General features: G+C 39.9%; 1 protein-coding gene across 3 annotated transcripts in view; it reads right to left on the bottom strand.

Annotated features, from left to right (window-relative positions):
- LOC115226303 (ubiquitin carboxyl-terminal hydrolase 24) overlaps window positions 1-26142 on the bottom strand; it is a 148601-nt gene that overhangs the window by 70008 nt on the left and 52451 nt on the right. The window contains exons 16-30 of one of the 3 annotated variants that reach the window (XM_029797297.2): window positions 25671-25814; window positions 22656-22787; window positions 21339-21450; window positions 19551-19633; window positions 18451-18591; window positions 15393-15446; window positions 15053-15165; window positions 12702-12779; window positions 11216-11393; window positions 9201-9299; window positions 7802-7918; window positions 6221-6247; window positions 4241-4285; window positions 2831-2916; window positions 1938-2022 (exon numbers count right to left, since the gene is read on the bottom strand). In XM_029797297.2, the coding sequence (XP_029653157.1) occupies window positions 1938-2022; window positions 2831-2916; window positions 4241-4285; window positions 6221-6247; window positions 7802-7918; window positions 9201-9299; window positions 11216-11393; window positions 12702-12779; window positions 15053-15165; window positions 15393-15446; window positions 18451-18591; window positions 19551-19633; window positions 21339-21450; window positions 22656-22787; window positions 25671-25814 (1494 nt within the window). The remainder of the gene's footprint in view (window positions 1-1937; window positions 2023-2830; window positions 2917-4240; window positions 4286-6220; window positions 6248-7801; window positions 7919-9200; window positions 9300-11215; window positions 11394-12701; window positions 12780-15052; window positions 15166-15392; window positions 15447-18450; window positions 18592-19550; window positions 19634-21338; window positions 21451-22655; window positions 22788-25670; window positions 25815-26142) is intronic. The other 2 variants (XM_029797298.2, XM_036515375.1) reach the window with 2 other exon arrangements.

Here is a 26142-nt window from a genome sequence, read left to right as displayed (position 1 = left end):
GTGTAACACTTTTTTACACAGCTGTCCCCATCCATATGCAACACATGACCACACCAGCGCAGTCGTCTCTCTTGCACACTACATCTGATGCTTCTTATGTCCAACATTTCTCTCAGGGTGCTTACACTGTTCTGTATGCACACTGACAAGACACATCCATCGGAGCATACTAGCTTCATTCCTTGCAAGCTTACACATGTCCTCAGCAGTCACAGCCCATATTTCACTGCCATGTAGCATGGCTGTTCACATACATGCATCATACAGTCTACCTTTTACTCTGAGTGAGAGGCCCTTTATCACCAACAGAGGTAGGAGCTCTCTAAACTTTGCCCAGGCTATTCTTATTCTAGCAGCTACACTTTCAGAGCATCCACCCCTGCTAGTGATTTGGTCACCAAGGTAACAGAAGCTATCAACTACTTCAAGATTTTATTTTTTCTCTTTGAAGCAACTGCTGAAGAAATAAATCATTACACAAAATATAAAGAGGAAACCCAACCATTTTTTGCTATTGACATTCAAGAGAGACCCACCCGCTTCAGTCATGCATGACCATGGGATTGCACTTAGAAAGTTCCCTTCCGAGGCACAAGTCGAAGCAAGGTTGTTTATGGAAGTCCAGAAGTCATCTATCCATACCAGCCTCTTCTCTCCATGCCACCGATGTTATCCAAGGGAAGGGCAAAGGGGCCGATACAGCTTGGCACCAGTGATGCCACAACTCATTTATATAGTTGAATGAACTAGAGTAATGTGCAATAAAGTGTCTTGCTCAAGAACACAACACACAGCCCAGTCCAGGAATCAAACTCACTACCTCTAATCACAGAGCCTTGCACCTTCACCATTGACATTATTATGGATACAAGAAAGCCACCCAGAATTACAAACGGAGAGAGAATCCAGTAACGTGTGCAATTCTTTTATATTAAAACTTCGTTGTAGACTCAATTGCTAATAACTTATTTTCTCTGGTGATGTTTAAACAAAATTTTTATAATTTTATATGTTGTTCAGTTTACCTGTATTTACCTGTAATTAGACTTTCTTTCAGACAAAAGTTATGAAACTAGTTACCTCCTATGTATGTATATATATATATATATCTAAGCACCTCCAACTCTGTGCTTACATCCATCTCTCACTCACACCCTTGTTGATTCTACTGTTTCTCTCTTCTGTTCACCTGCCAAGACACATCCCCATGAGGATATGGTCTGCATTTGTTTATATCATTTATAAGACCCCGCAAGCAATCTGTCTTTTCACACCACCTGATGAGAGCCAGAGCTCATGAAATAAAATATTCAGTTGTAGGGAATGTAGTATAAAGAAGAATCACACATCTCAACTCTTTCTCTCTCTGTTTGTCTACAGACTTGTGTTACAACCATAAAGAATTCTGACATTACAGGAAGTTTGAGAATCTTTGGTGGAAAATATCTTGCTAAGGCTTACAGCATCCCCTGTGGACTACATATCTTAGGACTGTGTAAGATTTATATATTATTCATCCCTCCTTTCCTTCCCTGCTCACCCCTCGCTGCCCCCACTTCAAATCTACCAGGGTTGACTTTACCTTTCATGGATTAGGGAAAGGTCATTGGTGATATCACTAACATACTAGGGGCTAGTCAATTCTGTGGCATAAAGCCTCATTTAGAAATAAATGAAGCCTTTATGTCTATCAATACCTTTTGAGTTTGATGCGACTTTTTAAACTTGATGAAATGATAAGCCTTGGGCAATACACTCAACACCACCTTCCCTTGCAACCTCACTTGTTTGCTTAGATTTAAATAAAGTTAAGTGGATGAGAGTTGAAACTTGTCTTGGGTGTGACATTTGTCTAACTTACTGGGGGTGGGTGTTATGTGACAGTGTTTATTGCAGGGGGGAAATGAGGGTAGAAAATGAAAAAAGAAGTGACTCACTCGTTGACTGATGGAATCAAAGGCGTCCGATATGGAAGGGTCAGTAGGGATCAACATCAACAGCTTCCTCACCCGACATGTGATTCTGGCCAACGGCACCACAACAGGGGACACGGACAGAGAGAGTAAGAGAAAGAGAGAGAGAGAAAGAAGAGAGAAATAGAAAGAAAGAGAGATACATTACATCGATATAAGAAAGGTTAAAGATGGTTTACATGTTACTGAAATATAGGAGGGGGGGAGGGGCTAACTGTTTGACACTAGGTCAGTGCTAATCCAACAGACCAAAAATGTTCCAGCCATGACCATCCCATCTTTTATTCACATAATATAGTGTATCTAGGACTATATTATCTAATGTGTCCTTCCTTGCTGTTGTTGCTGCTTAGCTCTGGCTCAGTGTGGATCCAACAAACTTATGATCAAAGATGCTCCAGCCATGAACATCTTTCACTTAGGTATAAGTGTATCTAGGACTGCATGTACCTATTGTGTCTTTTCTTCTTCTTATTGTTTAGCTCAGTCCCAGTTTATGTGATAGTAGTGGTGGTGGTGGTGGTGGCAAGGAAGAAACTGCTTCGAATATCCTGGAGAAATACACAGTACAATCCAGAAGTGACTAAATGGTTGAGATGAGGGGTGGAAAACCCAGGGACAGACAGACATATAAAGGATACATAAATACATATTGCTAGGTATAAATGGGCAAACGCACATACAGAGACAAACAGACAGACAAAAAAAACCCAAAAAAACCCCAGAGAAACATGGATAGCTGAAGAGGTGGGAAACAAGGAGAGAGGAAGAGAGAGGAGGGGAGAGAGAGAGAGAGGAGGAGGAGAAGGTGAGGTAGAGTGGAGGGTAAGTGTGTGTATGTGTGTGTGTGTGCTTACTTTGGCTCTTCCAGTTCAGCTAATTGATACAACATATCAAAAACTTGTCCACCAATCGCCATTATCACACCGGGAAGCATCTTCTCCTGAAAGCAATAACAAAAAAAAAAAACATTGACAAAGACATTGGACTGCTGAAGACTTGGTTTATGGATAAGTGGTGTATGTTAGATTTCAATTCATCCTGAGTAAAATGAAGAATTTACTAAAGATAACTTTATTGTAATTAAGCTGACATTTGGAACAGAAATGAATTTTGATGGAAGAATTAAAGATAGCTTTAAAAGAGGAAGTTTGTAGGAAAGAATCATGGACAATTCCAGGTTGGTATGTAAAGAGTTCTTGCTGAAGAGCACCACTGCCAGTACAGTGTCTCCCACCTGTGCTGGAGCTCACCTTGTCATTTAACCCTTCATTCCCTGTCAACCACATTGTATCTTCTTATCCTAACAAGACCCCTACGAAATACTTTCAGGAAATTGTAGAGAATGACACAGCCAGCTGGGGCAACGATAAAACACACACTTAGTGCCATTTGTAAAGCAGTTAATGATAGAAAGGGCAAACAGCTGAAGGAACCAAACTGAAAATGGAACACACAGGTGAGATGTGGTCTACTGACCTTTTAAGGAGGTGTGAATAATAATTTCAAATAAAAAACTGATTTGGACAATTAGGACCTATCAAACCCAGTTGGGCATGGAAAATGATAGAATTCCTTCTCTGTTCAAATAGCTTCTCCCATACAATCACTGGTATCTCCCATCAAGGTTAGTTTTCAATGGTAAAACATACAACAGTGTTCACATTAGTGACTTACATATTTACATTGGTAATACAACAGTTATACACCAGTGATATATATATACACCTGTTGTACTCCAGTGACACCGAGTGATGCTTTGCTGAAGCCAAGTGTGTTGTGTATTATGGCCAGAAAACTAAATTCAACATTCCCTCAGGTGAGCAAACTGGAATTAGTGAGTGTTAACTCAGATAATTAGTATCCTTTCCAGTGGGGCAGGTGTAGCTGCCATATGCTTGGCACCAATGCTAAGAGACATGTCTGAGAGGGAGGGGAGCCAGACAGAGGGATTGATTAAATGACAGTAATTAAAGGGTGATTAATATTGATGAGGAAGTAATGACAATAATTAAAACTAGTTCACATGATTTCCAATTTGTGGTTATATATAAACAACAATAGTCATTAATTATGTCTAATTAACATACATGCATGCAGTGCCAACATTAAAACTAATTAGTAGAAAATACCGTAATGAGGACACTGATGAAGTTTGATGATCTCATCCCATGATTCCATTCAGCATTTTTAATAGTTGGGTGGTAGGTGGAAGGTTATCAGGAAAAAGTAATATAATAATAATAATAGAAAAGAGTCAAGCTCACCTGATCCAAATCAAAATTCTGTTTAGATGATGGACTGGCATGGGGCTGGAAGGAAACAGATTTCAAACAACAAAATTAAACACATACATGACACGTAATTTTACATGACAGGTAAAATGCACAGAAATAATTTCTCCCCCACCCCCTCCCCCTCTCTCTCTATCTAAATTACTCTTGCTAAATTTGAAATGGAGTTCCTTCCTCTTATCCAGCTTCATTCTACTTTAATCTTTTGCCAATTCTATACCTAAAGGCTACCCTCCATGGACATCACATACCTCTGAAGTCAGTCAAGGACCAGGAGTCTACCCACCAACAGGCGAGAAGATGGTGATCTTGAACCTCTACAGGGCCTCTGAAATTGGTGAAAGAGAGAAAAGGAAGAAAGTTTTCTCAAACTGGAGGCCTCAAATAAATGCTTGTAACAGACCTTAACTCCACAAATGGCACCCATGGTAACAGGTAGGGTGGGTGGAGGTGTTACACCAAGCAACAGGTTAGGTAATATTTCAATATCTTTACGAGTATTGCAACGGCATTGCTATTATAACACTAATTCTCTACATCCATGAATGCTTTATCATCATCATCATATGACATCTTTTCCATATTTGCATGAGTCAGGTGGAATTTGTTGTGGCAGGTTTCCTGTCAGCAAACTCTCCCCTCTTTCCAAGCAAGGTCACATTTCCCCCCTGACCAGAGACATTTGCAGAAAAGTCAGCAACATTGCTGATATGATGATCATTGTTCGTTTATAACCATTGCAAGACAAGGATATGCACACGCAGATATACACACAACAGGCTTCTTTCAGTTTCTGTCAACCATATCCACTCGCAAGTCCTTGGTCAACCCAGGGTTACAGCAGAAGACACCAACCTAAAGTGCTGTGCAGTGGGACTGAACCTGAAACCACACAGCAGCAAGTTTCTTAACTAAATAATTATGTCTGTACCTAGACATCAACATATATCTATATATATATATATATATACACAAATGGCAACATCATCACCATTTTTGTATTTGTGTCTGGATATTTGCCTGAGTTCACCTGGCCTTTTCCCGTACAACAATTCCTTTGTCATCTCGAGGTCAACTTCACCCCCCCCACCTGCACAGGCCTTCCTCTTCTCCAGCTTCATTCTACTTTACTCTTTTGTCAATTCTACACCTAAATGCTACCCTCCACAGACACAACACATGCTTCTAAAGTCACTTGGGGGCCAGGAGTCTACCACCCAACAACCCTCAACATAAAAGAACAACAACAACAGCAAGAATAATCCATTCTCCTCGAGGCACAAAACCAGAAATAGTGGGAGAGTGGACCAGTTGATGATATTGACCGCCCCAATGCTCAACTGGTACTTACATTATCAAGTCCAAAAGGATGAAAAGCAAAGTCGACCTCAGTAGAATTTGAACTCAGAACATAAAAACAGACAAAATGCCACTAAACATCTTGTCCAACATGCTAACCATTCAGCTAGCTCTCCACATTAATGGTGATGATGATTGTTTCCAATTTTGGCACAAGGCCAGCTAGTTTAGGGGGAGGGAGTTAGTTGATTACACTGACCCCAGTATTTGACTGGTGCTTTATTTTATTAACCTCAAAGGGATGAAAAGCAAAGCTAGACCTTGGCAGGATTTGAACTCAGAACCTAAAGAGACACAACAAAAGCCCCAAAGCATTTTCTTTTTTCTGATCCTGCAACAGTTCTACCAGCTCACCACCTTTATAGTTTCAAATTTAGTCACACAAGGACAAGAGTTTTGAAGGGAGGGGCCTACACCATCAAGTACTATATTTTATTGAAACCACCACCCCACCCCTGGGACCTCAAACATTGACAGCAACACAAGGACAAAATAATAAAGAACACAAGGGAGATTTCCATTGAGTAAGGAGAGGATAAGAGGAACAAAGGCTGAACAAAAGGGAGGGGAAGCATCGAGGAAAACAAAGTTTACCTGGTCAAGTCGTAGACATTCTTGAATCTGGAAAGATTAAAGAGAGTACAGAGTGAGTAAGAGGTTTACAAGTTCAAACCCCAGTTGGAGCTACTCCAATTATTTCAAGAAATAACTTGATTACAGTCAATCCTACATCACAATCTTGTCACATTAGAGCAGCGTTGCGGAGGGCATAGATTTCCACAAGCCAACAAGATGTAATTTTCAGATGATAGGGAGTAATGACAAAACTGGCTGACCAATGGCCAACGAAATTGAGATACGCAATCTTTGACTTCTCCATCTCTTCCATTTCTAATTAAACTAATTATATGTTCCTTATATTAAATAAAAACACACAACATATATGGCCAATATAAGTCACCTGGCCATTTTTTAGCACCTGGACCAATTAAGGTTTTAAAAGGCCACAACTGTGTTGTGATGGCTTCTTTTATATTTTCATTAAAGGCAACACCTGGCCTAGTGGTTAGGGTAGCGGGTTCACAATCACAAAACCACAGGTTCATTTCTAGACCAGGGCAACATGCTATGTCCTTGAGCAAGGCTCTTCATTTGACATTAGTCCAGTCTATTCAGCTGTAAATGTGTACCAGCCAAGTGTTGGTGCAGCTCTCTCTCTCATCTTCCACCTGTCACATCTTCAATGATCTGCAGTATTAAGTGGATGAGGGCCAAGATGGTGTCTATATCCGCTTGTAACTACAAAGGCCCTAAAAAAAATTAGTGATCTACCCCTCCTCCAGTCAAAGTCATTTGTGAGTGACAGCTAAGCTTCATCTATTGAGGAAGTTACAAACAATACTTGACTAAAAAAAAACCGTTTTTATCAAAAGTTGTAAATTACAAAAGAAACAAAATATAAAAATGTGAAAGAAAATCAAAAACGTCTTTGATGACTCAAAACAGTAAAATCCATCAAAATTAAACATTAATGATTGAACACTGAAACTTAACAAATGACCGTTTTAACAGACACAAACTTAATTAGATACATAAACCTTTGTTTTTCAGATTAACCTTGTTCTTAACATATGCTGTCTTTGGTTTAATTAATTAATTAATGAAGAAATTAGCAAAATAATCTGATTTTTGGAACATAAATTGACATGAAATTTTGATGGAAGCAGGTTTTGATTAAGCACTTTTTAAAACAGCAAGTTTGTATTATACAACCAGGGGTGGTCTCAAGGAGTTTAAAACCTTGTTGGAATCTAAAATTGAAGGGAATTCAACATGAAATATAAATTATATTGTAAAATATTGAAAAATTTATCTCAACATTTATTCCAGAAACCTTGTATTTATAGAATAGGGGTTAAATCAAAGACCTTAATCTGAAATTGACCAATAATTTCTTCTAAGAAACAGAATCATTTCTAACAGGTCCTAATTCATAGAAGTGTGTATGGAGTGGGAGGAGAGAGGGAATAGGTTGTGTGTGGTGGTGGTTGTGCAGGAGGAGAGGGTATTCTTGTGGTGGAAGAAGCTGTCATGATAATGGAGGTGACGGCAGGGGTGCAGAATTAACAGCACCCCACCCCCACCTCCAAAGCACATTCAGTAATCCACACTTACTTCTTTCACCTGGTTGGTTGATGCAGCGTTACTGGCGGAGCAGATACGCACTTGCAGAATCTGGTTGTCTTCAAAGTCTAATTGATGCAGCAGTTTCTGGTCCTTGTTACAGTTCAACTGGAAAATCAATGACAAAGTTTGTTAAAGTTGTTTAGAGAAACAAGACAGATTAACGAGGGAGCAGGGGGAGGGGGGAGCCAGCAGATAGACTCAAGCCTGCAAACTGATTGACGAATGGTTTATGTTACTGGGTGGCTGTAGACATGATTGACTGGTTAACATGTTTGCTTCCCAGCCACAAGGTTCACAGTTCAATCTCATTACATGGCACTTGAAGCAAGTGACTTTATCATAGCCTTGAGTAGAGGGAAACTAAAGAGAAGCCCTTCAGAAGGAATGTGACTTAATCTAAAGGGCCAGCCTTGTCCCACTGTGTTGAGTTGATAAAGCTTATAGCAGACTGGGCAAGTGATTTGTACCCTAGCCCCAAACCACCAAGCAAGGGCTTGTGGCTAAAATCAACCCCATCAGATAGGATGGGACACAATACACCACTCTGCTTTTGATGCCATCAGTGGAGTCCAACAACAAACATTGACAGCAGTTCCTCAATAATTTACGGATGAGGTGATTTCCCCTTTGCTTGTCTCTCTCTCCTGGAATCCCTATAAAAGGGATGGCTGATGCCGTGGTTCCTCATCTGACAAAACCATTAAATAAATCATGTCACATATTATTGGTGTTAATTATTTGACTAATCAAGACATAAGTCACCATCATCATCATCATTTAACATCCGTTTTTCCATGCTAGTATGGGTTGGATAGTTTGACAGGAGCTGGTAAGGCTGGGATCCACACCAGGTCCCATTGCCTGTTTTGGCAGGGTTTCTAAGGCTGGATGCCCTTCCTAACACCAACCACTTTACAGAGTGGACTGAGTTGCTTTTTATAGAGCACCAGCACCAATGGGGTCATCAAACACTTGCAGGACAAAACTCCTTGGCTAGGAGAGGGGAGCAGTATTGAAGCAGGGGTGGCTTTGTGCCAGTTGCAAGGGGACAAAGTAGAGTTGGGACAAGGATAAGTGTCTTGTAGAGTAGATACAGGGATATCCCAGTTGGAAAAGAAAAGGAAAACAAGTTAGAGAATAACAAAAGAGAGTGAGTGAAGGAGGTGTCAAGGACCAGGGTTGCAGCCAGCTGGAGTTTCAATACAGGGTTTTTGCTTTTTTAGCATGATACTGGTGAGGGAGACATTATCACTGAGGTGACTGGAAGATAGACCCCACCATTTCCACACCAAACCACACAAAATGCAGAACAATTGTGTAAATTACCAAAAAACAAAGTAACAACACAAACTATAAAAAAAGAAATAAGCTAAAACAGTTTACTTACAAGTTTCTCATTTGCATAAATCTGAATTTGATCAGCAAACTGTCGGAGATGGTTGGCAATCTTGATCCTCACCAACGCTAACATTTCATTACTATGGCTCTACAGATAGAGATTAATGCAAGAAGATTAACATATGAAAATTAATGCATGAAGAATAACGTACAAAGATTAACACATGAAAACTAAAACACAAAGATTAATGTATGAAGATTACTGCATGGAGATTAATGCATGATGAAACTTGAGGACAATTTTACAATTAATATTTCCCTTTGGACTCTTAACCACATCTTTGGAGATTGAAACCATCGCTACCATCATGATTCTTTCAAATTCATCTGCTTGAGTAGAGTGACGTGTAGGTCAAACCCTCAAAGTGTGAATCAACTCTTATTCAAAGTTAATAGCAGTAATAAGACCACTGTGCATAAGGGTCACCTCCCTCCAAGTCCTTAAGGGCAGCCTGAAGTGGTAAGGGTTCTTCAAGAGATGTATGTCTGATGTCCCCCTCCAATACCATTCCCGGGTTATGACGGCGTGCATAGTGACAGTGCTGGGTACATGCTGTTACCTTAGAAATTGTTCACAGGGTCAAGTAGGGAGGGTTAAGGTCTCTGAAGCCATTTATGGCATGGAAGGGAGTTTCATACAGCCACACTTGTGTTGTTCTACAACTTATGTCAGTTTTGCTAAGCTTGCAGAGATTAGATGAATATATTATGAGGGTCTGTTTTAGAGATGGATGCTCTCCCTGTTGGTAACCCTTACAAGTTTTTCAAGTAAGGAGCTTCATTTCAGACATCAATGAAAATATGAAGTGAGCAGACAATTTGTTGACAGGAATCACAGCAACAATCATTGAGAGCAAATACAAACAATCAATAAGCAGAGGAGTGGCTGTGTGGTAAGAAGCTTGCTTACCAACTACATGGTTCTGGGTTCTGTTCCACAGCATGGCACCTTGGCCATGTGTCTTCTACTATAGCCTCGGGCCAACCAAAGCCCAGTGAGTGGTTTTGTTAGACAGAAACCACCAAAAGAAGCTCATTATATATATATATATATATATATATATATATATATATATATATATATATACATACACACGTGTGTGTGTGTGTGTGTGCATCTTCGTGTCTGACTCTCCATTACTGCTTGACAACTAGTGTTGTTGTGTTTATGTCCCTGTAACTTAGCAGTTTGGCGAATAAGTATCAGACTTAAGAAATAAGTCCTGGGGTTGATTTGTTTGACTAAAACCCTTCATGGCGGTGCTCCAGCATGGCAGCAGCCAAATAAACAGATGCAGGTATATTTACTTCAAAACTTTATGGCTGTGTTCAATCCCATGGTACGGCACCAAGGGCAAGCATTTCTTACTGTCACCCAGGCTTTGTAAGTGAATTTGGAAGGCAGAGACTGAAAGAAGGCAATCGTGTGTGTGCGTGTGATTTCGTTTGGACACCCTGTGATGATCGTAAATGAATGTCGTCATCACACAAACCATTGACAATCTTCCTTGGAAGCATGCCTGCCACTGTGCTGTTTGTGTTCAGATGAAGAAGCGAAGCATCATTATCTCACCTGGAAACAGGTGAAGGTTGGTGAGAGAAAGGGCATCTGACAGAAGGAATTGTGGGAAAGTGGACATTAAGAATATTGAGGACGATAATGATGAGGAAGATGATGAAGAGAGAGAGCAGAAGAGGAAGTTACATACGAGAAATGAGAATGGTCCAGTGGTTGAGTGAAGAGAGAGAAAAAGGGCAGGAAATGGCGAGAGAGGTGGAGGACAGGGGGGTAATAAGGGCAGAGAGGAATACGGAGAGGAGGGAGGGAGGGAAGGCGGGAAAGAGCAGGAAGAGACAGAGGGTGGGTTAGGGGATGTGAGGAGATTGGGTGGGGGTAGAGAAGAGTAACAAAGGAGGGGGGAGCTAGAGACATGCAAGAAGAAATAGAGGGACAAACATAGAGAGATGTAAGGGGGGAAAAAAAGGGCTGGCATCAATACTGACCATCAAGACAAACTCTTGCTTCTGTAATTCTGATGAGATGAATAGATTAATCTGTTGACCCTGGAATGAAGTCCCATGGGGTAGGATACTGCGCGGACTTACATGGACCTCCTCCACGTTTAGGATGTACGCCTCAGCTATCCACAATAAACGTTCTATGTTCAGCAGCTTCACTGGTCTACAAAACACAAACACAGGTTCAAATCACATTACAGCCTACAGTTTGTTCTAATATGATTAGTATCACCACCAAAACTAAAATATATGGATGAGGGTATATATTCGTATATGTATTTATATACAGGATCATCGTTGTTTAATGTCTGCTTTCCATGCTAGCATGGGTGGGACAGTAGCACAAGAGATGGCCAGGCACAAGCCTGCACCAGACTTCCGTGACAGTTGTGGCAGGATTTTTACAACTTGATGCCCTTCCTATAATGCCAACCACTCAGCAGAGAGAATACTTACAAGACACAGATGTGGTTATGTGGTAAGAAGCTGCATGAGTTCAGTCTCACTGCATGGCACCTGGGGTAGGTGTTTTCTACTGGGCCGACCAAAGCCTTGTGAGTGAGTTTGGTAGATGGAAACTGAAAGAAGCCGACTGTATATACATACATATATGTGTGTGTGTTTGACCACAACCACCACTTGACAACTGGTATTGGTGTGTTTCTGTCCTTGTAACTTAGTAGTTCACCAAAAGAGACTGATAAAATAAGTACCAGGCTTAATAAAAAAAAAAGTCTGAGGATTAATTTGTCCATCTAAAATTCTTCAAGGTATTGCACCAGCATGGCCATAGTCTAATGACAAGCAAGTAAAAGATGTGTGTTTCTGTGTGTGGTTTGTTTTGGGATTAATTTGGAATTCTTTTCTCTTTGGCAGAATCAAAGCCAGTCACAGACCAAGTGACAAGACTCTTTTGTTTAACTCAAGACAGTTCTTGGGGTTTGTTGTTAGCTGCAGAGGTTCATAGATGTGTGTGTGTGTGTGTGTGTTTCTATCTATGTCTTCCATACATACATATATATATTTGTGATTCAATGCATTCATTCACCCAGGGACCTCAAAAGGAGAATCCTTGAAAATCATGGTAAATTTTCACTGCTTCTTTGACCGATTGTACGCAGACAATGTGAATTGATTTGCTTTGAAGAAGCCAAGTATTTGGCATGGTTTCTAAGGTTGGATGTTCTTCGTAACACCAACCACTCCAAGAGTGTAATGGGTGCTTTTATGCGCCACGGGCACGGGTGTCAGTCGCATGACTCCAGTATCTGCCACAACTTTATTTATTTTTAAACTGGAAGGTTTCAAAGTTGTGATTGCTTGTTTTTAAAACGACATTGCAAGGTAGGTGGGAGAGGCTAGATCTGGCCAGTCTGAAGATAAAACAGAATATTTCAGCTGGATATGGGTGGCTGAAATGCTAAAGGCTTATCAGCCAAGTGGAAAAAAAGCCAAAAGTTTTCTTACATACCGGAAGTAAATGGGGTCCCGGGAGGGGGGCCGCCTGGTTTCAACTGTGACTGGATTCTGGTCAGTTTTATTGGCACAGCTGAGAAAGAGGCAGAAAATAGAAAATTCTTAAAGTTGAACATTCCACACAATTCTATGAACACAAAGTGTTCTGCAATATTGAGCACACACTCATTATCTGTTAATGAAAAGTTAAAGTTAATCAATTCAAATAGAAATAAGACAGCAACACACATTCACTGGAATATGAAGGTTGATCAACTCATCACCATCATCACTGGCTGGTTTAATGTCCATTTTTCCATGTTTGCATGGATCAGACAGAATTTATTGAGGCAGACTTTCTACAGGTGGATGCCCATCCTGTCACTAACCCTCACTAATGTCTGGACAAAAGAAGATGGACACATACACACGCGTGTGTGTGTGAGTGTGTGTGCATACACACACATACATATACATATATATATATATGTAATGAAGTCAAAACTAAATAACAATATTTTGAAATCACTCAAAATATTATTTGGTCTGATGTCATTGTTATAATTGATACGACTTGAGGCCAGCACAAGGTAGCCTGTTCTGACTCCATTTAGACGGGGACTCAGACAAAGATTTCAGAAAGTCTGTTCTATTCAACTCAAATCAAAAAACTGCTAATCTGCATCGCTTCTAAGCATATTTATATATATAATAATAATAATAATAATAATATAAAATAGAGAATTTGAATACAGCCAAATCAACTCCATAATGTATGTAGTACTAAGTGTATATTAAACACTAATAACAAGACTACAGAATCAAATTACAGTAAATTCAAAGATACATGGATGAACCAGAGGAAGCTTGGATGTAAGACATCCCTGGAAAGAGCAATATCTTTCTTTACTAAACCTCATATATATATATATATATATATATATATTATATATATATATATATATATATATTCAAAATGTGACCGCGTGTGTACCGTTGACGATTTTTTTTCCTCCGTCTTCCCTTCTTTGGATCTTTCCTTTTCCTATGTTTCTGACAAAGAGCTACGCTTGAAACGTTAAACCACCTTCTTTCCTGAGTGTCCAATAATACTATACTTGTTCCACGTCCTCGTGTTGTGTTTTCTCTTTGTGTTTTCATGTTTGGATTAACTATATATATATATATATATATTATATTGTGTGAAATTTGATTTAGTATTTCTAAATTGAATTTTTTTTCCTTGTAAGTTTGGATTTTATTCCCTCAAATAATAATTATATATATATATATATATATATATAAAGAAGAATTATTACCATTATTAATAACATTAATAAGGTGGCTAGCCTTATAATAATGTTTTTGGAGCATTGGCTGTGATTTTAGCAAGTGACGAGCTGGCAGAAACGTTAGCATGCCGGGCGAAATGCTTAGCAGTATTTCGTCTGCTGTTACATTCTGAGCTCAAATTCTGCTGAGGTCAACTTTGCCTTTCATCCTTTTCAGGGTCGATTAAATTAAGTACCAGTTACACACTGGAGTCGATGTAATCGACTTAATCTGTTTGTCCTCTCTGTGTTTAGTCCCTTGTGGGTAGAAAGAAATAGGTATTTTATACTCTACTGCTATTTCCAGTAAATATTGGTGCATCATTGTATCACAATATTATTTATATATATCTAAGTGGTCCACCATCGGTTACAGCAATGAGGGTTTCAGCTGAGCTGAACAACAAAACAGCTTGCTTGTAATTGACATGCAAGTGGCTGAGTGCTCCACCGACATACATATCCTTAACATTGTTCTGAGGGAGATTCAGTGTGACACAGAATGCGACTAGGCTGGCCCTTGTGAATTACAGGTACAACTCATAATTTGCCAGCTGATTGGACTGGAGCAATAAAGTGAAATAAAGTGTCTCACTTAAGGACACGATGCGCTGCTGGGTATTGAACTCACGAACTTGGATTTGTATGCCAGATACCCAAACCTTTGGCTATATACAAACACAGGCAGCAAATGCACTCAGAAGGCTTTGGTTGACCCAGGGCTTGAAGGGGAAGGCACTTGCCCACAGCGTTACACAATGGGGCAGTGAAGGCACCGAGGAACTCAATGACATGGAAATCTGAAGAGTTCTTGGAAAGATTTCAACATGGGAAATATGAAAGACAATAGAGAAACCTTGAAATAATTATGGTGGAGAGGATCAGTGGTGGGGTGGAGTGGAGCAGAGATGGGGTGGATCAGAGGTAGAGTGGAGCAGAAGTGGAGTGGAGCAGAGATGGGGTGGAACAGAGGTAGAGTGGAGCAGAAGTGGAGTGGAGCAGAGGGGGAGTGGAAGAGTAAAATTTTCTGACTTACTTGGATGGTACAGTCCCAGACGCGACATCTGGTACAATGACAGCAGTTAGTATTTTAGTGGCACTGAGTATCACTTGGCCCAGGGCGGAGCCACCAATTCCTATCCGGGCCACCTGAAATAACACAATAGCAACTCTTGTTAGTTTTACATTAAATTCATTACAGATTAATTAACCAAAGTTATACAGCAGTGGTCCTTAACGTTGATTACTGCTTCCACTCAACACTTCAACAATTCACCATCCTGACTTCCTCACGACCACCACCACAGAAAAAGACAAGGCCAGTTTGCATAGAACCCTGTCACAAAACATCTCACTGAACAATGGACTTTACTAACCTCCAGTCTGTTGTAACATTCTGTGATGAATTTCTTGTGAAGGTTCACAGGATCCTGAAATGAAAAACAATGCTGCATTATAGAAACAGTGAATGGTTGCCAACCCATAGCCTACCACCATTCACTTACACTCAGCCTCTCCTTCATTCTACAATTCCTGCTTTAATTTTTTTTTTCCTACAGCATTTATAGCATCCTTACTCGTACCTGCCCCTAATTTTTAAACCTTAACCGTAACCCCTCTATACTCAATTCTTTTCTCCCTCGCCTTCCCTGACTTCCCATTTCCTACCACACATTGGCTCCCTCACAGTGTCCAATGAAAGCTTCTGCTGAAAACACCCACAGTTCAAGAACACTTCACCCCTCACACAGTGGTGGCCCTAGCCCATGTAAACCCCTAACATTATTTAACTATTATTATATAGACACATACATAGTGTACTTGTAGATCATATCGGATTTGTATTATAATTTTCAAGGAGAAAAAACTTTAGTAGAAAGAAGTCTCCAGTCACAGATCTCCCCATTTTGGGATGGTGTTGTCTGTGGTAGAAAGTCGACAGCCAGAGAAGTGATATCAGCCAGTAAACATCAGCACACATCCATCTTGGATTCCAAAGAAGACAGAGACTTGCGAAAAGATACTTGCAAACTTAAAGGTCAACAGTAGTCACAGCCAGTGGATGCGAGAGCAGAGAAATACTAGATTTTTTTAGGTGAGTAACCTGGAGGATTACAGCAGTAAACCCTTGTTTTCTCACCCAACCCTATTTAACCCTTTAACATTTACATTATTCTGTCAAATGCTATGCTTATTTATTCACACCATTTTCAATTAATCGTGCATTATCTCATGGCTTTGATATCCTTATGGGGTAACTTAATTTTTAGAATGGGACATGGAGTGAAACATGATCTTCGAATGTTTGGCCTCACAGAGGCAATGACAAGTGACCAAGACTTTTGGTGATAAGCTGTGCTTGAGAAGACCTGTCAAGCCAAGTGAAATCATAGTTGTGTTCAATGCCAGTGTCATGTGACTGGTATCCATGTCGGTGGTATATAAAAAGCACTGTTTGAGTGTTGAACCTCATGGGAGCAGTGACAGGTGACCAAGACCAGGGCAATGTACCATGCTTGAGAAGTCTTGTCAAACCAAGTGAGTTCATAGTCAAAGCCAATGCTGGTGTCACATAGCTGCACCCATGCCGGTGGCACATAAAAAGCACCCATTACACTCTTGGAGTGGTTGGCATTAGGAAGGGCATCCAGCTGTAGAAACCATGCCATATCAGATTGGAACCTGGTGCAACTACCCAGTTTACCAGTTCTCAGTCAAACTATCAAACCCATGCCAGCCTGGAAAACAGATGATGATATTGTAGAGTTGGTGTGAGAGACCAAATCTGGTCAGTTTGCGCATAAAACAGGCGGAATATTTTGGCTGGATTTGGCCAGTTTAAAAGCTAAAGAGTTTGTGATGCTAGGTGCATGCAAGGGTGTTTTGTCTGGCAGATGGGATCAAGTTGCACCTACAGCAGAGAGTAACATTTTAAACCAGCTTGGGATCAAATGCAGCCGTCCAGCTGCAGCAACACCAAACCTAAAGACACATCATCTGTGACTGCTGGACATGGCTGTTCATGAAGCTATACCATTCACAGGGTGGACTTGGGTCAACACATTAGAGGGCAATTTGGACAAGTTGTTGGGTGTAAGATTAGTTGTCTGGAATTGGTGAATAAATGAGGACAAAGAAACCTCACTAGTGCTGGTGCCATAATAAAATGCACTCAATACACTTTGCAAAGGAACTGATGACAGAAAGGACATCCTGCTTTAGAAATATAAAAGGACTTAGCTCAGATTTAAGAATGATACACTGTGTCCCTGTTTGTTGGAAGGGATAAAGGACAGGAAGGGCATCGGGCTGTAGACTTCTCTAAAAATTCCAATCAAGCAGCCATGGGTCAATGGACAATGATGATTCCAGTGATGAACTGCTTTGCAGAGCCCTGAAACTGGTAATTGGATGGGGTGGAGGAAGAACTGGACCAAGAGACTTGGTCAAAACGCTGAAAAAACTGTCTGTCCTCCCTTGAAGGCAGCCAAGGTCATGGTGGGGGATATTAAACAAAGATTATGAATTATGAATGTTCTTTGTTGACCAGCCTTGGTGACACAGAAGCAGGGCAGGATTTATAAGGAGGAAATCATCATTGATGTCATCATCAACAGTTGGATCCTTTCTTCTTGTTTCACTGCCATACACAATCACTAAAGAATTCATATTTAATGTCAACCCCCTGCAGAGACCTAGATCCCACAATATTAACAGATGAGTGAGGAGTCCACCTCAGGGTACACTCACACGATACTGCAGAGTGGCAGATTGACAGACAGTAGAGTTATGTAAAATATTGAAAACAATACAAACAAACTGAGAGATACATGTGCTCAGGGCGAGGACACCAGTCTGCAGGTAATCTGACAATTTCAACCAATGAAGGAGACCTCTATATGGAAGCCAAATCTGCAAGAAATAGCAGCCAAATCTCCCTCAAATCCCATCCTGTGTGTGTGCATATGTATGATCCAACAAGAGAAACCTCTACATGGCAGCAAGAGCCGCCAAAAACAACAGCCAAATCTTCACATCACACCTTAAATAAGAAACAGACACATTTGATGATATAGTCATCCTTACCCACCACAAAGACAGAAAACAGTCTCTCAGCCACTTGTTAGTCTTTTGTCCCCTGCTAAGCACTATAACAAACAAAAAACTGTCCCTCTTTATGTTGTCACATCATTTTACAGGTGGATGCTCTTCCTGTCACCAACCAATTTACAGCGTGATTGGAAGGATGTTGTGTATTTTATCATGCAACACTAGAGAAGATATCAACCCCAGCATTTTTATTAAGGACTTGTCATTCCTTCAGATGGGTTGCCCAAGGTTTGGTTCTACACTCAACACCTCCTCTATTTGATGCCCTATTTGAGATGTAAAAGAGAAAGATAAGGTTTAAATTTCAGGTCCTGCATTGTATACCTTTTTTATTTTAGGGGTTAAATTTGAATATGACATATCAAGGAGTAATTGGATGGCTGCTGCTGCTATCGTCTCATTTGGGGTGTTCAAACAGGTCTCCCAGAGGAATTCAAGTCCACACAGGTCCGGTTTCTCAACAATCTGCAAAAGAAAACATTAACAGGACTCTAACAATTGCACTACCATGTTCAATGGGATTCTAAAAATTACAAAGTTAAATGTGACAGTAACAGTGATAATGAAGTGCTAAGTGTGACTGTAACAGATGTCATAGTCACATATGAGGAGCTGATGTGAAAGGGGTCCTCACACATTAAGGCCAACAAATAAAATCTACACATTTTAAAATAGGGTTTAAGGTGTTACCTGTGTTATTTTGTTGGGCCTCTGATAGTAAAAGAAGGAAGGGAGAAAGTGATCCTTTATCCTCAGACCAGAGGTAAAGTGTCAAATACTTCTCACAAAAAGGGTTTCCTTTATGACCCACATCACACTAAACAAATGCTAAAAGTTACAAGAAACCATTATCGACTTTTTTAATATTTTACAAGAAACATTAAAAATGCTTTAAAACAGTCGATGGGTGCATGTGTTGCACCTTGCACCTATACAAGACCCCTTTCATTCAGTATGGAGCATTACAAACAATCAACATTGTAAAACCTTCTTGCATTTCCTGACCCGCAAAAAAAAACCTCATAAAACCCTTGCATGCATTGTGACATAGAGCCAGGGGTGTCGGTGTTAAATGGTGGTTCCAATGGGCTTCCATAGTTTCCATTATTCAAAAGGCTTGGGTTGCCTTTAGGACAATGTGGAAAACATTAGCACAACATACTTTATATTGAGATTGAACCTGCCATCACACAGTTGCAAAGCAAACTTCTTAACCATGCCATGAGGTAATAATAAAATCTACATCTTGAGTCATTCAGTTATGTAAAAATAACAGCGAAATTCTCCTCAAATCTTACTGTCTTAAAAAAATGATAACACAATCTTAGGTACACTATGCCTGAATAAAAGATGGAATGGTCATGGTTGGAATATGTGGAGGTGAGGGGGAGGAGCAGCACAATATGAAAAATCTGAAAACTCACCAAACTAAGGCCTGTAGAAGATTTCTTCAGTTTATGCTCATAAAGGTTGGCAGATTCAAAAAAGTTCTTCACACATGTAAACCCTAGCAATTAAGACAAAGACAATGAGGTTCACACAATATATATTCACACACATACATGCATATAAATATAATACATACACACACACAGATATTCACACACACACACATATATACATGCATATACACACACAATGTTCATTGAATTTAGTTCATGTGAAGTGGACTTCATATGTAGCACTCAATACATGCTACAAATTGGATTGTTTTTTTATTATTTCATTTAAGGAGAGGCAAACAGGAGGCTGTGGGGAAGAAGAAATAGATGGAGCCCCATGAGGTAGCAGTGTTGATAGGGGATTCACCACTAGCTCACTGCAGCCCCGGGTGTTACAGGAAAACAATGAAGGCACCCTTAGGCCAGCAGTGTTGATAGGGGATTCACACACTTGACATGGGGCAAAACTCAGCTGATGTCAAAAGCAACAACACTGGTTTCATCAGATCTCTCAAGGTCAAGCAGTGGATGAAGTAGTAATGGATTTGAAACCATATTGCCAGGCAGCTATAATGAGACCACTTTCATTTCACAGTATCAGCCGATTATGCAACTCATCAGTATCAAGCCATCGTGTTATTCAACTTTCTAGAACTTTCTCACTGAGCCCTATATAAAGGTGGGGGTTTTTATTTTGGCAAACGTTGAGGCAGCTGCTTGACATCTCCAGTCTCATGGCAATTAGAAAACACAGATTTTGTCATCCTGCATATAGCAGGACTATTTTTCCTGTTGTGAGGGCCCAACCACACATTGCTTATACACCAGTTAAATTGACATAGATCCCAGTAGTATGTGTCTCCACACGAGTAATTGTGGTTGTTAGTTTTGGTCAAGAAACCAACACAGAAAATACCATGGGCAGTAAATAAATCTGTTAATTGTGAGTGTCGTTAATTACTTCTACACGCAGTCCTGGAAAACACCACTTCACAACAAGGTTTTATAGGATCTGCAATGGTGGTTGTTTTAGCAGAAAGAAACGTGTAAGGTATTGGAGAAGGTTGTTGTTAATGGCTGATCCATCACATTTAAGATGTAGGAAGTGAGTGTGGTAGTAAGAGAATGGTCAGGGTGTTGGACCCCTTGTGAAACTGACCCACCGTAGAGAGAGGTTGAAGAGTTTGGTGAAGAAAGACTCAGGTATGGAATGGCTGGTTCAAGTGTAAAGGAAGGCACATGATCAGGGCCTTTTTGTAGCAACCAGAGGTATTTTCATACTTGGCCCATATATGTATGTATATAAAGTGATGAATCCCTGAAGTGTTTGAGCAGATTTAGCTAATGTGCACAGGATGCAGGTGGATGCAAAAATGGCAGGTTTCCATCATGGGATTATAGTATTACATAACCATTATATTTTAGGGATGTAAGGAAAAAGGGATTCAGTAAAGATGGAGGATATCCTTAAAACAAAGAACCAAAATCTTGAGCTGTAGTTTGGGAGGTAGGAAAGAGTGTGAGCATTATGAGGCACACAAGCACCCATCACATTGCAGGAATCATGGTGCAGTTGTTATTGTAAAAAGTGCAGTTGTTATTGTAAAGGATGGAACAAGAAGGTCATCTGTTGTTAAACTGTTGAAAGAAACCTGAGGAATTCATTTTAATAGCAAACTGTAACCAACCCATTCAAACCGCAAGGAAAAGTTGGATAGTAAGAGAAATTAAAAAAAAGAAAAAGAAATTATTTGAAACAAAATTACTGACCTTTTTCACTGAGAACCGAAGGATCTAATTTGAGCAGTTCTTTCTGGAACAACTGGCTGACCGCTTCAGAGTCTAAATCCTCAATTCCACGACTGAACCATTCGTAACATGTCTAAAACAGAGAGCCAACAGTCAGACAAATTGGTCATATTTATTGCCAATGGTTAGATATACATAGACATCAAGGAACTATCTACAACATTGTTCCATCAGTCAACATATGGAGAGAAGTTACGCTTCTAACAACCTTAACAATGGAATAAAGGGAAGTGGGGAACACTTACTGAGAGAAACAGTATCCAAGTCTCCCTCAAATCACACCTGACTATTTTATGTATGTAGACATGTGTGTATGAGCTAATGAGGCACATGGCTCGGTGATTAGAGCGTCGGGCTCACAATCATGAGGTAGTGAGTTCAATTCTCGGATTGGGCTCTGTGTTGTGTTCTTGAGCAAGACACTTTATTTCACATTACTCCAGTTCACTCAGCTGTAGAAATGAGTCGTGACATCACAGGTGCCAAGCTGTATCGGCCCCTTTGCCTTTCCCTTGGATAACATCAGTCATGTGGAGTTAGGATACTGGTATGCATGGGAGACTGCTGGTCTTTCGTAAACAACTTTGCTCACACTCGTGCCTTGGAGAGGAACTTTCCAGGAGCAATCCCATGGTCATTCATGACCGAAAGGGTCTTTCTGAGCTAATAAGGTAGACTTCTACTAAGGAGCTAGACTTGGTAGAAATAGCAGCTAAATCTCCCCCAAATTACAAAGCAATCAGACAGAATGAAAATCTTCATCATGCTGAAACAATGTTATAAAAACAGAAACAAGAATCGTTATAAAATACAATATTTGTGGAGGTGGTGCCAGTAGCTTGTGGGATTAAGAAAGAGGATGGGATTAATATGAGAAAGTCTAATAATGTGACTGGAGATGGGTAACAAGAGACCTGTGGAGTGTTGAGGAATAATGAACAGGATATTTAGGGGACAGGGGAGATCTATGGGGTGTGTTGTGTAATGGAGGGCATCAACTGATGTAATCACAAGAGCTGAATGTCTTGGAAGGGGTCATGTATAGGGAAAGGTTGTCATGGAAACAGAGTGATTAATGAGAGAAAAAGGAACAAAAGAGTATGGGAGGAAGGGAACTGGTGGCATAAGATGTGAAAATGCTAGTAAAGGAGGGGGATGGCCCCTAGAGGTCACTCTGGCAGAGCTGACCTCAAAGAGGTTATGGACACAACAGAAAATGGGGTGGGGTTAGAGAATTCTATGTTTGTAGGACACACAAAGCAAACAACAACAACTCACCTCCTTGTCCCAATCACAAGCCTCCACATTAGCAACCAAAGTACTCCAAATTTCCCGAGCTCGGTTCCAAGTTAAAGTCTGAATACCGACTTGAAGAATATACTGCAGGAAGTTCAGATGAGTTGACACATACTGGAGAGGAAGAGAGAGAGAGATCAGCATCATCATCATCATTGTCGTCATTTAATGTCTGTTTCCCAGTCTGGCATGTGTTGGATGGGTTGATAGGAGCTGGAAGGCCTAAGAGCAACACTAGGCCCTAATTGTCTGTTTGGCAGGGTTTCTTCAGTTGGATGCCCTTCCTAACGCTAACCACTTTACAGAGTGGCACCGGATAGTTATATTAGGTTGTCTAGAAAGTTCTGAGCGTTTTTAAACTAAATCTTGTAACACTCCATTGAACACACCTGAAACTTAACACAGGTAAAACCTTGCCATTGCTTGAAGTGGTAGTGCATCACTTATTTGTTCCTAACTAAAAATAGATTCATTTTTCATTCCGGTTACCCTTTTTTGATATTTGAAATGGAGAACCAAAAATTTCATATTCACGTTTAAATGCTTTTCTTTTTTAAAAAAAAGGAGAAAATGTTGTAAAGACTTGCAAAAACATTTGTGAAGTTTCCAGTGATGATGTTGTGGGTGAATCAATTGTTTGAAGATGTTTGCAAAATTTAAAGCTGGAAAGTTTAACTTGGAAGTTAACAGTTGCAGTGGAAGACCTTCAAAATGTGGTGGAAAAAGGAAACTTAAATATGACAACTAGAGAACCTGCAGGGGAGTTGGAAGTTTCTAGAAGTATGGTTCATGAATTATATCCCTTTTTATATATTAAAAACTGCTCAGAACTTTCCGGACAACTTAATATTATTAAAACTATGATTAGCTGAAGCAAATAATTGAAACTGTTGAATAAGGTCAACCATTACAATTTGGCATTGGTCCTAAAATTGGTTTCAGACTGGAATGCAATAATATATAAAGGCAGAGTGAAAGGCCATGACTCAAAACTGTTTTGTATTGTGTGCTAAGTCCATCAGGGCTGTCCTTTCTGTCTCCCTTATGTGCAACTTAACATTTGAAGAAGCAAGTTCTGTGCCACAGAACAGTGTCGAAAAGGGAGTCACTAGAAAGATGGACCTGTCAAACTGTTCGGTGTCTGGATCAGTCTAGACCTGGAGATAGACAAGAACTAGCATATGGCTACAAGCAGTGAGACCAACTTTACTCAGAAATGGTTTGAGAAGAAGTTGTCCCTGAAATATTCAACTGAGGAAGAAAACAGCCATGTTGTTTCTATTCTAATTGACTACTTGTCATGCTGTAATCCAGGTCCTACTTGACTAGATGGAGTATCTCTTGTTGTTTCCTGTGGAAGAGGAGTAAAGATGTGTTTCATAAGTCAGGCAGACCATCTGTGGCCAGCACTCTTTGGACAGGGGACACAGCATGAGGTGGCCGTTTACATGCAGACATGTACTGCAGCTACACCACCAGTACAGATTCCTGAATGGTAAACAGGTAGAGTCTCTGTTTGTAAGGCATACGTTTCACCAGCTCATCTCTTTGATGAAGCTGCTGTCCTGGTTAAAAAAACAAGATGAGAAGGAACTTAGTATTTGAGAATACAAGTACTGACTGGGCAATGACAGCAATGGGAGTTCTATTTTTGCATTATATACAGAACTTGCAGTGAATAAGAGCAATGGCTGTCTTGGAGACACTTTAGGTATTGATGAGGACAAAATGATTGGTCTATCGCAAAGGACTTTTGGACCAAGGACTACCATGGATAATTTCCAGCAATCCTTGACCTGGTAACACAATGCTACCAGTTCAAAATAAGCTCTACAGGCATTGAAGTGCTGCTACATGGGACTGTTGGAGAAGGACACAGAGAGACAAAATGATATTGCATACATTTGTTCAGTATCTGAGCATTGCTGAGATGAGGAGTTATGTCAAAAAGCTGGTGCAGACCCACCTATTAGGTGAGTCCACTTTGAAGATCCCACCGACCTTCATTAACGAGACTGGACTGGCAGTTTTCCTCTGATAAATATGGTAAATAAAAGGTCATGTAGTAGAAAAAACTGAAAGAATTGAGGACAGACACCTTCTTCAGTCATGTTTTCATTCGACTTTATTTTTAAATTTCACATGGAAAGGAAAGGGAAGAACTCTTCCCCAGCAAATTTATCATAAGCTGGGGAGCTGTGGCAAAAATGCTAAGGGCAAATGAACCAACCCTAAAGGTGCAACAGATTGGAGGACAACACTTAGATAGGGGCATGTACCCTTAATGGTCAGAGTGATCCTAGATTGGCCCTAATAGGAGGTACAGGAAGACTGCATCACCCATGAAGTCACATATTTTGTACAGTTTGTATCTCATCTTTCCCCACTCACTTGATTTTTCATGTTAACCCCCACAAAAACTGTAACCTGCCTTTTTAAATGTGCCCCTTCATGCAAAATGAAATTATTATTCCCTCCTCCTCCATTTCTTTTCTGGATAACAATGCTGAGTGACATTCTGTACGACTTTACATTCTGAGTTCAAATTCTGTTACAGTCGACTCTGCCTTTCATCCTTACAGGAGTCGATAAAATAAGTGCCAATGGAGCACTGGGGTCGATATAATTAACTTACCACCTCCCACCAAATTTCAGGCTTTGTGCCTATAGTAGAAAGGATTATTATTATTATTACTATTATTATTAAGGTGGCAAGCTGGCAGAATCGTTAGCATGCTGGACAAAATGTTTAGCAATAATTTACCTGTCACTACATTCAGAGTTTAAATTCCATCAAGGTCAACTTTGCCTTTCAACGTTTCGGGGTCGATAAATTAAGTACCAGTGAAACAGTGGGGTCAGTATAATCGACTCATCCCCTCCAGGGTTAATAGAATAAAGTACTAGTCAAATACTAGGGTTATCTAAGCCCCTATAAAGGGTGATGGGCACTGCCTTCTCTACCCAGAATCCAAAAAGAACAGAGTAATGAAATACCTCAGAGTGTGTATAGCGACCATCAACTATAGCGGCAGGGTTCAAGTTACCATCAAAACTTGCTGCCATCTTGTGGCATTTTAATAAACTTCCAGTCACTAATTTAACAACATCTTGATTGCGATTGAGTTCATAAAGGATGCCCTGAAAACAGAAAATAACAAAAAGGTCTTGGATTGGGTTTCCTTCTTCTTTTATGGAAATAATGGGGAAGAGGGTAAATTCAGAATTATTGTTGCAGTATAAAGTTATACAGAACACACATATATGTGTGTGTATATATATATATATATATATATATATATATATATATATATATATATATAAATACGTATTAAATTAAGAGAAGAAAATGGAGAGTTAGTGGTTAATATTTATTTATTAATAAATTGATAATCATTTCTTCCTACAGCTGTTTCCTCTAACTTATATATATACTCCTATATATATATATACATACTAGGCCTCGAAA

Source organism: Octopus sinensis, linkage group LG30 (genome assembly GCF_006345805.1).
Source record: "Octopus sinensis linkage group LG30, ASM634580v1, whole genome shotgun sequence".
Lineage (NCBI taxonomy): Eukaryota > Metazoa > Mollusca > Cephalopoda > Octopoda > Octopodidae > Octopus > Octopus sinensis.
Note: the sequence above shows the minus strand (reverse complement) of the source record. Positions and strands in the feature narration are given on the sequence as shown.